General features: G+C 40.1%; 1 protein-coding gene across 1 annotated transcript in view; it reads right to left on the reverse strand.

Moving 5' to 3' along the window:
* Positions 1-13,373, reverse strand: part of ofcc1 (orofacial cleft 1 candidate 1) — a gene marked incomplete at both ends in the record, with an annotated part of 123,175 nt that overhangs the window by 57,684 nt on the left and 52,118 nt on the right. Inside the window, 7 exons of the mRNA XM_079259615.1 lie at positions 4,289-4,375; positions 5,711-5,808; positions 6,134-6,358; positions 8,083-8,166; positions 8,812-8,916; positions 12,406-12,585; positions 12,937-13,003. Coding sequence (XP_079115741.1) covers positions 4,289-4,375; positions 5,711-5,808; positions 6,134-6,358; positions 8,083-8,166; positions 8,812-8,916; positions 12,406-12,585; positions 12,937-13,003 — 846 coding nt within the window. The remainder of the gene's footprint in view (positions 1-4,288; positions 4,376-5,710; positions 5,809-6,133; positions 6,359-8,082; positions 8,167-8,811; positions 8,917-12,405; positions 12,586-12,936; positions 13,004-13,373) is intronic.

Genomic DNA, 13,373 nt, shown 5'->3' on the forward strand with positions numbered 1-13,373 from the left:
TTATCCTGCTAACCTTCAGACTGCATCCGCCCACTTGTTGTTTAATTGCTTTTATGCTTTGTGTGGCGTGTGGCTTGTTTCAGGGCTGAGGAAGAGTAGACTAAGCAAGTTAAACACCTTGTGTTCAGTTAAAACCAGGGAAAAGTATAAATACACACTGAGCCTTTTTTTTTTTTTATATATCTATGAATGGCCAAACTATGTAAACCAGTACAGATACTGGTCCCAAAAAATTATTTGGGATATGTTTATATTGTTGTCTCATCTATATCCTATCCTATCCTGTCCTGTCCTGTTTCCTTACTGTAGACATTTGTTATTGTCTATGTCAGAGCTCCTAATTCCTATTTATTTTATGTACTCAAATTTACAGCATGTTAACCAGATCCTAAGGGCAAATTTTGAGTGTCTGACAATTAAAGCTCTCAGTTCCAATCAATGATATAGTAGGACTCAAGGGCTACTGTGTGTACTCACACATACATATACACACTCTGCACTTCCCCTCTGTGTGCTAGAGCCTGTTTTACAGTATACAACACTGTTTGTACCTGTGACTGTTCATATCCTTTTCACTGCCATGTACCAGATCTAGCAAAAGGCTGGCAATGCCCACTGCTCTGCAAGCCTGTGAAGGAGGAAGGCGTGTGCTGAGCCCTGCAGTAATGCCCCTCAATCTTCCCACTGTGAGCATCTTTGCATACCAAAACAAGCGAAACAATTTAGGCAGAAGTGAAATTAGTATAATTGGTGGCAAAACGGTTTAGCCCACACATCTCACATTTAGGAGGAGGTGAGAAAGGCCTCCAAACCCCCACATTGGGGGAAAATGTATGCATCCAGAATAGAATGGAAGAAAAGAGAAGGAGGAGGAGGAGGTGAAAGCAGAATAAAGGAGCAAAGAAATTAAAAAAAAAAAAAAAAAGTAGCGTCTCTCCAGTGTCCAATTTGCAGAATGTATATCTATCAGACGTATTGTTGTAATCTGGCTCGCATGCTTGCACAGGCATCAGAAGAGACAGTGAAGACAGCAAGGCAAAGGTAAAAGGTGAAGTGAGCCAATTTTCCATATCAGAGGTGGTGTGTTTGCCCCAAGCCTGAGTTGTGCCTAAAGTGCCATAACATTACAGCACTCCTACAGATGAGATCAAAGGCTCCAGTGAGGGATCCTCCGTGGTTCTGCTGGCAAGCCGCCGTCCTTTCGCTAAAATATCTTTTCAGGGCTTTCCACACATTGACTGATCGCACAAAATGCACTCTTAATAGAGACAGGAAATGCCACATACAAAAACTTCCTTTCTTTCTAAGTATGGGCTAATATTCAGAGATTAAGCTTTCCCGTTAATTATTTTCATTTTAATTAGTAAATCTTAATTAACAATGAACATTTACCCTTAAAATTTTTTGGCTTTGGAATGAAGGGGTGGGGGGATGGGGGGTGTTGGTGGGGGTGAAGAAAAGAGAGAATAAATATGACAATCTTTTTGGGACCTCCGGGCAGGATTACTGATGCAGGCTGCCTTAGTTATTAAACACGTTCTAAATTAAATGCCTCCATGAATTTTGCACAGAAATATATTTTCATAGTTTTGCATGCCAAATGTGACATTTTATATTTCAGATTCATCTCGCTGCAGTAATTTTAGGGAAATGTCATATAAACAAAGATTTTGTCATTTACCAAAAGAAATTACTATGCGTGGCAGGTTTGGCCATTGCTTCTCTCTTTCTATCTTCCTCTCTTTCCCCTCTGCCTGCTTTGCCCCCTATTCTGCCTCTGCTAGTTGTTTCAAGTCAGCAAGCCATAAAAAATCTTTATCTCAGTGAAACACAGCAATTTGGGAGATAATCGAATGGTGACTGGGGGGCACAAACGCCAGTCTGAGGAATTATACCACAATCTCCCCTGCATTTACAACCTTCCTCAAAGCCAGTTGTCACCCTGGAAGGAAAGCCCCCGACTGAAGATTCATTACATCTTTAAGCCAGCACGGTGGCATGGCAGGCTCATCCCCAGATGCAACACAACAGCATACCCCTCCCACAGCTGGTGATGCTAGCACTAAAGCTGCACTCCCCTTCTTCCTTTTCTCACTTGGTTTCCTTTTTTTTTTTTTTTTTTTTTGCGTCTCTGCCTCTTTTTTTCCCCATTTTTTTTCATCTCCTAAGACTCTATTTTCCACCTACTTGTGCTCCTAAAACCAAAAGCAGCATCCACATGAAGCTGAAGCACATTTTCTTTACATCCCATATGAGAATAGTGTTGGAGCTGTATGGTGTTATGCTGCATAGGGAAGCCTCCTTTCTTAACGGGGGCTTTAAGCAGACATGCATGCATTGAAAAATTAGAAACTAAAGTCTTATAATTTCCCCAGTTATTACAGAATTTCACATAATTACATCATTTGGCTGTCTTCTTTTTTTTTTCTTCTTTTTTTCTTGATGATTTGTAAACACCCCAGGATCAATATCACACTTAGAGAAAAAGGGGCATGCCACTTCCTGTTTGCACGCCTTCTCTTTTGCAGTGAAAGTGCTTTTTCTCCTTCCATGAACCCAGCCACTAAGCACATCTTACCTGCCACTGGGGCCATGATGCTGAAGAGGAGGATTCTGGGAGCTCTGTCATCTGGCTGTATTTAGCCGTTGCTTCTTCTTGGCCTTCCCCCAGCACTCTGACTGACGTGCTTTCCATATTTCTGCTGTGATGTGCAGAAACACGTATGTGACACACGCAAACAGAAAGAGCCGCTTGCATTTTCAGACCTTCTGTTGTTCCATCCTGTAGCTCAATCTAATAATGCTACAACCAAACACTTTCTCACTAGTTTTCTCTATTTCTCTGTGTGTGTTTTTCTTTCCTCTCTCCTCCCTGGGTTTCTCTCTCTCTCTCTCTCTCTCTCTGCCTTTATCTGCCTTTCAATCTTATCAGTGGTAATGTAATAAGCGGTTGCTTCGCTCTGTCTCCTCGCCACCTCTCTTAATTCCTCAAAATAAAGCAATATCACAGAGGCCCTGGCCTGCCTGTGACTGGGGATAAGATGCTTGTTAAAAGAAGGATAATTCAGCAAATAAATGCTCTGCATCAAAGCCCGGCACTGGATCTTTTTCTTTTTCTTCTCTCTTCCTCTCCCTCTTCTCTGTTTGCCTATCAAAAGTATTACACATGCTTTCATCAGTTCACAACAAGGCACATTGTGCTTCCTAATGCAATTACTCAACCTCCATTAAATCAGAAACAGTGGAAACAAATGAATTACACATTTGTTACAAAAACCACAAGTCAGCTTCGTGTCTTTTTTTTTTTTGCTTTTATAGGCGTAGGGAGAGAAAAATGAAATAATTTCTCATTCAATTTCAGGCAGATGTAGCCCTAGGTGATGCATAGAAAGTCTCCCATGTCTAATAGCCACCCACTATTGATATCAGAAGGAATTTACAGGGTTCAAAGCTGTCTAGAGGAGGTCATGTTGCTAAACTCTAGACCACATTCATCTGACAGGGCTGGTGTCCGACTACCACCCACCCATAACACAGTCCAGTGTAAGACAAGATACCGATGCGGACAGTAGTTTCTTGATATTATCACGTCAGCCAGCATGGTAGTCCATAATTACTAAAAACTTAAACATGCTAAGCTGATTGCCTGCAGGGCTCTCGCCACAAGATGTGATGTGTGATCTCTGACTAAAGTGGATGGAGCAAGAATTGATGCACCTCCCAGCCCAATGACATGGACAGATTTCTGTGCCCTGGAGCCATATTACCCACAATGCAATGCAGGCCGACAGGAGAAGCCATGCAGAGGACATATGAATCCCGAATGTCAGTGGGAATATGAATGCGCCTCACACAATTAATGATTACAGTCATGTGACATCAATTTTACATATGGAAAGAAATATGATTGGGGGTCTGCGCTTACCACGGAAACAGTGGGTTCAGCCTGGGTGGTGGTCTTCCTGTTTCATCACAACCTCTTTGTGAACTGGGATCCTTTGAACAGTGTGTTAACAAATGGTATTTGATATTTTAACCACCATTTCAATGCATTTCTGTGATACAGCAGTTTTGGAATCTTTTTTTTTTTCTACATTAAAAAAATGAGCAAAATAAAATAAGAAAGAAATAAAACTGAAAGCATGTGTTCTGCTTGTAAAATAGCCTATGAGCATAAGCATTTAGCTCCTATGTTAATGCCTTGAGGGGAGCTTTAGCTATAAATGAGAAACAACACATTTGTCATACAGTGTATGTATATGTATACTTGCAGTATGTGGGCCTTTACCTCAACATTGCCAGTGAAGAGGGCCATTAGTCTTTTCTTCCTCTTTGCCCACTCACTCTTCTTCAGGGATCCCTTCTGAGCCAGTTGCTAAAAATATGTATAAATACACATGGACGCTTTCTTTGGATGCAGCTTTATGAAACAGTACAGTGCACCATAATGGCAGAATTAAGCACAAGGAGCAACTGTAATGCAATCTGCAGGCAATCAATACCGAGCCAGACCCTAAAGACATGTAGCGTTTGATGAGTATTTCTGCCGGTTTTCCATTCAGTCAGCATATTCTCCCTCCCCATTCAGACACATTGACACTACTAAGTGACAGCGTCTCGCCCCGTAGAGTCTTTGTACGGCAGAATAGAGGAAGAAGAAAAACGCTATAATTTTCAAAATAGATGTGAAATCTCTGGTGGATAATATACTTTCAATGGGAGGTGGGTGTGGAAACAGTAGGAGAGCACGTACATGCTATAGTGGAATAAAATAGCACTGATCCCAGTACTGATACAGTACACAGTAGATGCTGCTGATTATCCAGTTAAACTGAAGATGAGTCAACTGTTGCTGTGACTTCCAAGTGACACTGAAACACTGTATTTTTCTTTTTTTTTCCCCCAATTACATTTGTCTCTATTCATGTAATTTAATACTCCCACACTCTCTTCAAATGAGATTATCACTAAAAATACTGTGGACAAAAGTTTTAGCTTCCTCTTTACATATGCATTAATGTCTGTGATTCGCTGCAATCTAGATTTCCAAAGACAATGGAAACTCTATGTTTGTGTATCCCCTACACAAACACTCGCCTTCAAAGAAGCGTCAGATCTTAATGCTAGTTTGCAAAATCCTTTACTCCCCTGTTGGAAAATAATATGTCATGCTCTATATTTTTTTTCTGAAAAGACCTTAAGAAGGGTAAAGAACCAGAAAAATTCAGCTTCTGTCAGACGGAAATATGCATAATAATGCACAACAAATTTAAAAGACAGAATAAAACAGGCTGTAAATAAATTAATTGTGCGATCACACCATACATGGCGTAGTTGAAATCCATGCATCGATTTTTGAGCTGAGGATGAATGAGTAACCTAACCTCTGAAATACCTTGAAAGCTTCTTAGACAAAAAGACATTTCACAACTGTGATTTAGCTCATCTTCCATGAAAAAAAAATGCTGCGTTCTCAGAAAAGTTTAAAGGACGACAGAGAAAAGCGACCGACATTGAATGAGGGGAAAATTAAAAACACTTCGGCAAGAATGTCACACATGCACAGACAAGCATCTGAACAAATGCGCCTGCACACATGCACGCACTCCGTGTCCATTAGCCAAACCACTCATACACAGCATAATGGACATGGCTGATGTGCTGGTGACTATGGGATGATGACACAGATATTCTTCTTTGTGGCCCTGACCTGCTGCAGTGAAAGGCTGCCAAGCGTGATCATGTCAGGCCGCACGCGCTCCCTCAGCTGCTGGGCGTAGTGGGGGATCACTTCCTCAGCTGTCCTCACTGCAAGAAATAACTCATGGCATTAAAAGCCCCTTCAAACATGCAACATAAAAAACATTAGTCCTGTAGCACAGAACTTTCTCATTTCACCATTGAAATATATAATATCAAAATATTTCTTTAGAGGAATATAACTGACAGAAAGCTTTAAAACTCTTTTAAAAAAAAAAAAAAAAAAAAAAAAATCCACTTGCTGCCATATATTGATGTTATGTACATTACAGATAAGTGCATTGTAATACTGTTACATAATGTAATACTATACTAACATAATATCTGCACAAGAGCGCAAATAAAAAAAAACCAAATGAAAGAATAGCATTACTTTTTGCAGCGCTTTCTCTGCCCATTATCATCCTCCCTGCTCTGAGTCCAGCCTCTCCTCCCAGCCCAACACCACCCTCAACCTGTGTTTTGGCATTGGCAGGGGCCTGGGAGGGCCTGGAGCCCGAGGCATCACCACCACTGTGGAGCAGCAGTCGCGGCTGAAGCACCAGATCACCCGCTTTCACCTCCAACACCTCCTCCTCCCTGGAGGCTTGCAGCGTACCTGGAGAGATATGCATCAGCGAGTATGCACTGACACGTACACACACACACACACACATACACACGACTGTGCATTCATAAACATTGGCACATGCATTCACATCCTGATGGATGAGCCTACTTAGCAGAAACACACACTCGCGCACACAATGACAGAGATGTGTATTTTTTTGTGAAAACAGTGTGGAAGTGGACAGTTATGTACTACTAACACAACGGCTCGCACAAACATGCCAAGCATACTCACACAGATACAATATTCTCAACACAAAACTCATTACAAAAATCCAACAAACTGCATCAGTGACATTTATAAAAAGGCTATAAAGATGCAAAACAAATGCAAATAACTATTTTTACAGAATACGTGAATTTGTCTTAATTCTTAGGTGCGTTGAAAGCATCAACCACTGTAGCTAACGTGCTTTCTGTGCATCATTTTATCCCCTCTGAGAGACAACGTGTGCAGTCCAGTATGTGTAACAGCCAAAGCCGTAGTCGCTGCCTAATGCTTTCCGCATAGAAGCTCGTATCAATGCTTGACGCCTTGCAGAAAACTCCGATGAATAGAGCGCCAGTTTTGTGTTCATACGTTTCTGAGCCAAAGCAAAAGGAATTCATCCATACAGAAAGGAAGGACTGATGATCTCAGACAGAAGGCATTTTTCCAAGGATCTTTGTGTGAGGAAAACATCTACCTTGCCGGCCACTTTTCCCTTTATTAAAAACTTTGCCTTCATCATGCTCTTTTATGTGAAATGTATAGCGCTTTATGGCTGGCTGTAAAACCAAAGGGAAAAAAACAAAAAAAACAAACAACAGACAAAAGGCATGAGAAGCAGTCACTAAACATAAAGATGTGCTCTGACATACTCCAAGCCCCATTCTGCTGGTGCAAAGAACACTTGCATCCTGTACCGGTGGGAGGCATCCATACAACTACATAAGGTAATTGTCTTGAAGTCTATTGTAGCTGAGTGAAGTGCAAACTGGCAGTCAGTGTAGTTGGACTCCTGCACTCCAGCATCTCTCTTTCCTTCCCTGTCTCCCAGCCTATTACATGAAACTGTTAATCCAAGATCCTCTTTACTTTCTCTGTGGGATTCCATGAACATTCCAAGACAATGAATAGGGCCGCTAATCTCAGCGGTACAGCTAAATCCAACACAATGGCAAATAATACAAGCCTGCTAAAGTCTACCGTGTTGAAGCGGGCCTAAACCCATCACTTGTGCGCTGGAATTACAAGGGAGATGTGCGTCATGTCAACAGGATCTGGTGCGACTGCCTTCATCCAGAACAATGCAAAGCTTTAGCCATCTCAGTTTTACCTCGATGACTACATGTTTAAATGAAACTGAGCTAATGGGAAAAGGCACGCCTACTGGGAGACAATGGCTGTGCTTGGAAAGCACTATTAAGGGTACAGTTCTCGTTTATTCTTTGTTCTTTTTCTATGATAGTGCTGCTTTTGCTTGTCTGGCTTTTTAAATATGCCTTTTAATTTTGGAGTTTTAATGCCTATAAAGAGTTGAACATTTTTAGCATTGGTATCATAAAAATACCATCAATAGTGCGTAAAATCAGAATCAATGCCAGTAGAGTTATATTATAAACTGCTGCAAAAGTACAATATGGAATATAAGTTTTTCTTTTTTAGATCAAGCAACCTTAAAGCCTTCAAATGCCTAAAATGCAGCTGTGCAGTGAGACGAATATACGTACCAGGTATGTCTATTAAAGTATTGTCGTCATCCAGCAGTGCGGCCATCCTTTCATACAGTTTGTTTTCATCTGCGTTCAGTGTTGCTAGAAATCAAAGCAACTGTAAGATGAATATATTTTCAAGAAGGGTGGAAAATCGCATGCATTCGTGGGCTTCAAAATTACTTTCTGCTTATCAGACAAGCCAATCTAAACCACATCTTAACATGCAAACCTGGGATATTAGCCGTGGTTGGAGAAGGGCGAAAATGAAGCGCACGGAGAGGGGTAATGAAATAGGAGCATTAACATGCCTGTTAGCTGGCCTGTCATCATGTGATGAGATTTGATTTGGTGAATCCTTTGATATTACACGGCAGTGATATCTAAAAGATACAGGTGAAATGGCTTCTCCATTAATAGCCAGGTTTCATTATAACATGCATATTACTTGGCTCCCAAGAGCTCACTTTTAATAGGCCTACTTTAGGAGGGGAGCTGCAAACTATTGATATGGCTCTGCATGTGTCATTTGACAGGGGAGAGAAAACTCCAGAGCGAAATGGAAACTGACCAATGATACGTGACCTTCATCAATGACAACGAGTTGGGTAGCTGATCTAGTAATGCCATCGCTTGGTGTATTTACATAGACTGTCTCGCCGTCACAAATGGCAGCCAGCTACCATTGATCTCTCTCACCCCTCTTTAATGAACCAAGGAGAACCATTATGACAGAGAAAGGCATACTTAATTCCAGCTCATCTTCGGCTCTGACCCCAGCCGTGCTGCGATGCCTTGGGTCTGTCTGCTCTGCCGACGATGGGTCAAAGTAATTTTGGGCACGTTCATTTCCTGTGGAAAAGGAGAGTGAATGAGAGAAAGAGAGGGATGGGAGACGGTGGTGGAAGGGGGGTATGTATGGGAAGGGAGGGAGTTGAACAGGTTCAGGTTAGTGGTTATTAGAAGCACATGAAGCAAAATGTTAATTTTGAAACCCACACTGTCGAAGGGCAGTGTCAGCGGCTGCTACCAGATAAGGCAGAGCCGAGATGAGACAGAAGTTCAGAGGCAGAGAGAGAGAAGTGGGAAAGAGACTGCTGGGCTTCTCAGAGCACCTCTCTACGGCCTGCGGTGCTCTGGGGCCTAATTAGCATGCCGCAAAAGGTCACGGCAGGCAATCTCTTAAATACGACTGCCATATGTTTGCCGTGTTCAAAAGGAACTAATGAGAAAGTCTACAAGCCCAAAAGTACCTGGAATTTCAAAGACAATACCTTCTAAATACTCTAAGGTCAGCGGCCTAAAGGACCAGGCAAGTTTGGAGGAGCATATCCAAAGAAAAATAACCTGAGCCCATGTCTCATTGACTTCTTATTAGCAATCACTGACCTATGGGTATCAAGTCTGCTCCACAGAGTTTATGGGGGAATCGAATGGCTCCAGGGCTCCTTCTGTTAAGAGTACACCCCACCAAGCAGCTTTCTTCACCCCAAATCTTTCTCATTACAAGCTTTGAATATTTCACTTCAGTCTAAATTGCTTTACTTGTATTTCTCAGGTTGTGGGGCAAGAAAAAGAAAGTGTGTGTAGTGTTAAATGATGTTACATATTCCATACAAGGACTTCCTTTATAGAGGTCTGAGGGCGCTGGTGCTCGGATGCATAAAAAAAAAAAAAAAACGTGAGTACGTGTGTTTGTACGAGAGCCCCCCCTGATCCACCACCCCAATAAAAGAAAGAGGAAACTTCACGGGGATTCTTTGGTGCTCATATGAAATGCCTGCATGAGGGTGTCCATATTGTCAGTGAAACACTCAGACTGAAATACTTATTAACTGAGGAGCAGCCGTGTGGCTCTTCAATGGCACCATAAATTGACTGTGAAATTCACGTGTTAAATCCTTCTACACTGTTAGCAGTGAGTTTGAACAATTTCTCCACAAAATAGCTGAGGTTATGAAACCCTTTTTCAAATACAAATTTGCATAATGGTAGTAGCTTCGTGAATCGCCTTTTGAGTCATAGCTGTGATTTACCTAAATAGTCTGGCTGCCCTCCAATTCATCCCTCTAATGAAAATTTCAATTATCTGTTCTTACATGCACAATATCAGTAACTAGCATTTCTTGCAAGCTGGTGATACAGTGAACAGGCACTCAGAGATAATGAAAGATCCTAGTGACGACCAAAGTGGAACACAGACGTGGAACAATTTGCTTTTGATCTTCTAACACAGCAGGCTAAGGAGTCACTGAACTCTCTACCTATTTAAACGTCCTGATGAAAATGTGTTTTTGTAACTAAATACCATTTAATCTGTTTACCCAAATCTTATATTGACTGGAATATTGCTTTTTAGACATGCAATTCTTAACATTAATGCCCTCCTTAGACAAAAAACTGAAGAAAAGTGAAGCTTTTTCTTTTTATTTAATTTGAGGACTGCACTTTCCAAAAGCTGTTACCTCCTTACATGGGTGTGATATTATATAGTGACATGATTTGAAGTTAAGGAAGCGGCTGCTTTTTTTTTATTACTTTTTATGCTGTTTTAAACATAGAAGTTGAAATTAGTGGGGAAAAGTTGTGTTATTAAGCCTCTAAAGCTGTTTACATAGAAAGGGGGAAAAAGAAAAAGCCTTAACCCTTCCATACATCGTGGCCATATAGTGGACACCTATTTACAAGCTTTTTTCTTGCTTATTCATGAAGGAGGATAATAATTTTGTAAATAAGCCACTTCAGTGGATGTTAGTGAGTCATCCAATACGTTTCCACTGACTGGAGAAAAAATAAACATGTGATATAATTGAACAAAATGTAATTACAAAAGTTTTTCTTTGCGATAAATACAAAAAGAAAATGATACAGAAGATTTACATGATGTAATTATCTATTATATATTATTTTAGAAATATTTTATAGAATACATTAAAATAATTCATAAATCATACTAAATTCTAAATACCACTAATAAATTTTTAAAAAGTATCATTGCATATGTTTGTAGAGCTAAAATAATGTATTATAAAAATATTTTGCATTGTTTTTTTAATTAATTCATGCATGAAAGGGTTAATCTAACGGCAAAACAAATAGTCTATGCTGCAAAGATTATTTTTTAACTTAAATCATCATAAAATGTGCATAAAAATCTGAATTTTCTCCTTTTGCTTAAAAGAAAGTGATAAAAATAATGTATTTATTCATTCTATTTATTTTAAAGTCAGGAGAGATAAATTCATGATGTGGGAAGTATTATGTGACATTCTCACTTAAGCCTGTTTTTTTTTTTTTCTTTTTTTTTTTTTTTGCTTGTTTGTAGCTTTTAATAAAGTAATCTTAAAATACCCCCCATAAAAACTAAATAATCCAGTTTTGCTGTGAATTTTCTAAAATAAAAATGAGTAAATATATAATTAAATAAACACAGAATGCTGCAGTTATTGACAGCCTGGGTTAAAATCTGCAAGATCCCCTCAAGCCACCCCTTTAATACTCCAAGTTAGTGGTGGGAAGTAAAACAAATCTTTCTAAAAAGGAAAAGAAAATGTCAGTAATGTTCAGTTTTATCAGCCGCACACTCTATTCGCAGTTGCACAGGACTGCAAGTCTGTTTTATTTCCACCAAAACACATAAAATGATTGTAAAATACAAAAACGGTCAAATGCAACTAAAATCCTCATTACCTCTGACACCAGCGCAACTCTTTCGTGCACTAAAACCTGATGACAACAGTGATAACAAATACAAACCATTCAGAGGGAGAAAAAAAAAAAAAAAAAAACGCTAAATAAACCGCATTAAATCAAGAATCTAAAATGTGACTCATCTCTGAGAAAACTGGCACATTCGCAACCTCGAACACATCCTAATTCACCATCCCATTCCTCAAGAGTTCTCCCTGACATACTGAATTATAAGGGGGCATATTCGTATGCCTGATTGGCCTTAAGCCGTGTTTCGGGGGTGTTGTGAGTACACCACACAGACAGCGGATCGGCTTGGTAGCATGGTAGCATATGTAAATACACTCTCCTATGACTTCAGCCCACAACAAGGCATGTAGCCGAGAGTGGGAGTCAAGGCTGATTGTGTCGAAGGTACTTCAAGATAGAGATAGAACACCCACTACTGTAGCGATCCCCAGCAGAGGAAGAAGTTATACGAGGGTTGCCTGTTTGGACACGCTTGCTTTGGAATGCCAGGACCAAGGGCCCCCCAAATGGTGAGATAGGGAGAGAAAGCATGAGAGAAAGAAAGAGGAAGCGAGAGAAAGGTTAGATCAGGAACACATCTACTGTCAACAGATTTGAGGCTAATGAAGAATGAAGCTTCACCTCTTTCTTTGGCAGGGGCTTGCAGCTCCATTTTTTTCTCGTGAGCTGCAAGGGTGCTATCTGGCCTGTCACCTCGCATTTTTCTCCCCAGCCAACTCGGAGGAACGGAGAGCTCAGTGCTTCCTTCCCCATCGAAAGCTGGATTTTCAATGCCCACTACAGTTGCTCGCTCTTCTCTCCCTGATAAAATAAGCAGAAACATAAATGCAAAGAAAAAAAAAAAAAAAAAAGTAGGGTAACAGAACAGCTGGGTCAAAATGACGAACAGCAAAATTCTGTCTGTGATTTTCTGCCACTAAATGTTCAAGCGCATCCTCCTCGAATGATACTAAAACACAATTAGGTTAAAATTAAATCAGAATCTTGCAGCAGGAGGAGGGGTGGAAAAAAAAGAGAAGAAGAAATGATTAAAATAATTACAAATTGCGCCCTGACAAGCAAGAGCAAAATTTAGCCCAAAGCCATTTGTCTGTAATTAGTTAATTAATCCTTACACAAATTATGAGCAATAACTCATCAAGCAGGACTCACCCATCAGAAATTCAGCCGACTTGGATTTCTTCTGCTTAGGTTGCTGCAGAGCCTTCTGCTGTAACTTCTGGAGGGAAATTGTTAAATGAATAAATTAGCTGCAGAATGAAGATCATCATTTATGATCCGCAACTAACACAGTATTTTAAATATGGGACGACACTGAAATGTCATTTAATTTACATCGCCGCTAAAGGGGTCAAGCACTAATTGAACAACAGGAGTGGAAAAGAATTTAATCATAAATAGATAAGAAAAGTTGACATGAATGGGTAATGAAGGTCACATTAAAATACTTCCTCTATGTTTTTTTTTGTTTTTTTTTCTAAATGAACAGGGAACAACAGCATCTCCTGGAAGATTGTGTCCATTTTTTTTTTTTTTTTTTACACAAACAGCACAAGAATACACAGATTTAGTGTGCAAATGCACACTTC

This window comes from Telmatherina bonti, assembly GCF_933228915.1.
Source record: "Telmatherina bonti genome assembly, chromosome: 20".
In the NCBI taxonomy this organism is placed as follows: Eukaryota; Metazoa; Chordata; class Actinopteri; order Atheriniformes; family Telmatherinidae; genus Telmatherina; species Telmatherina bonti.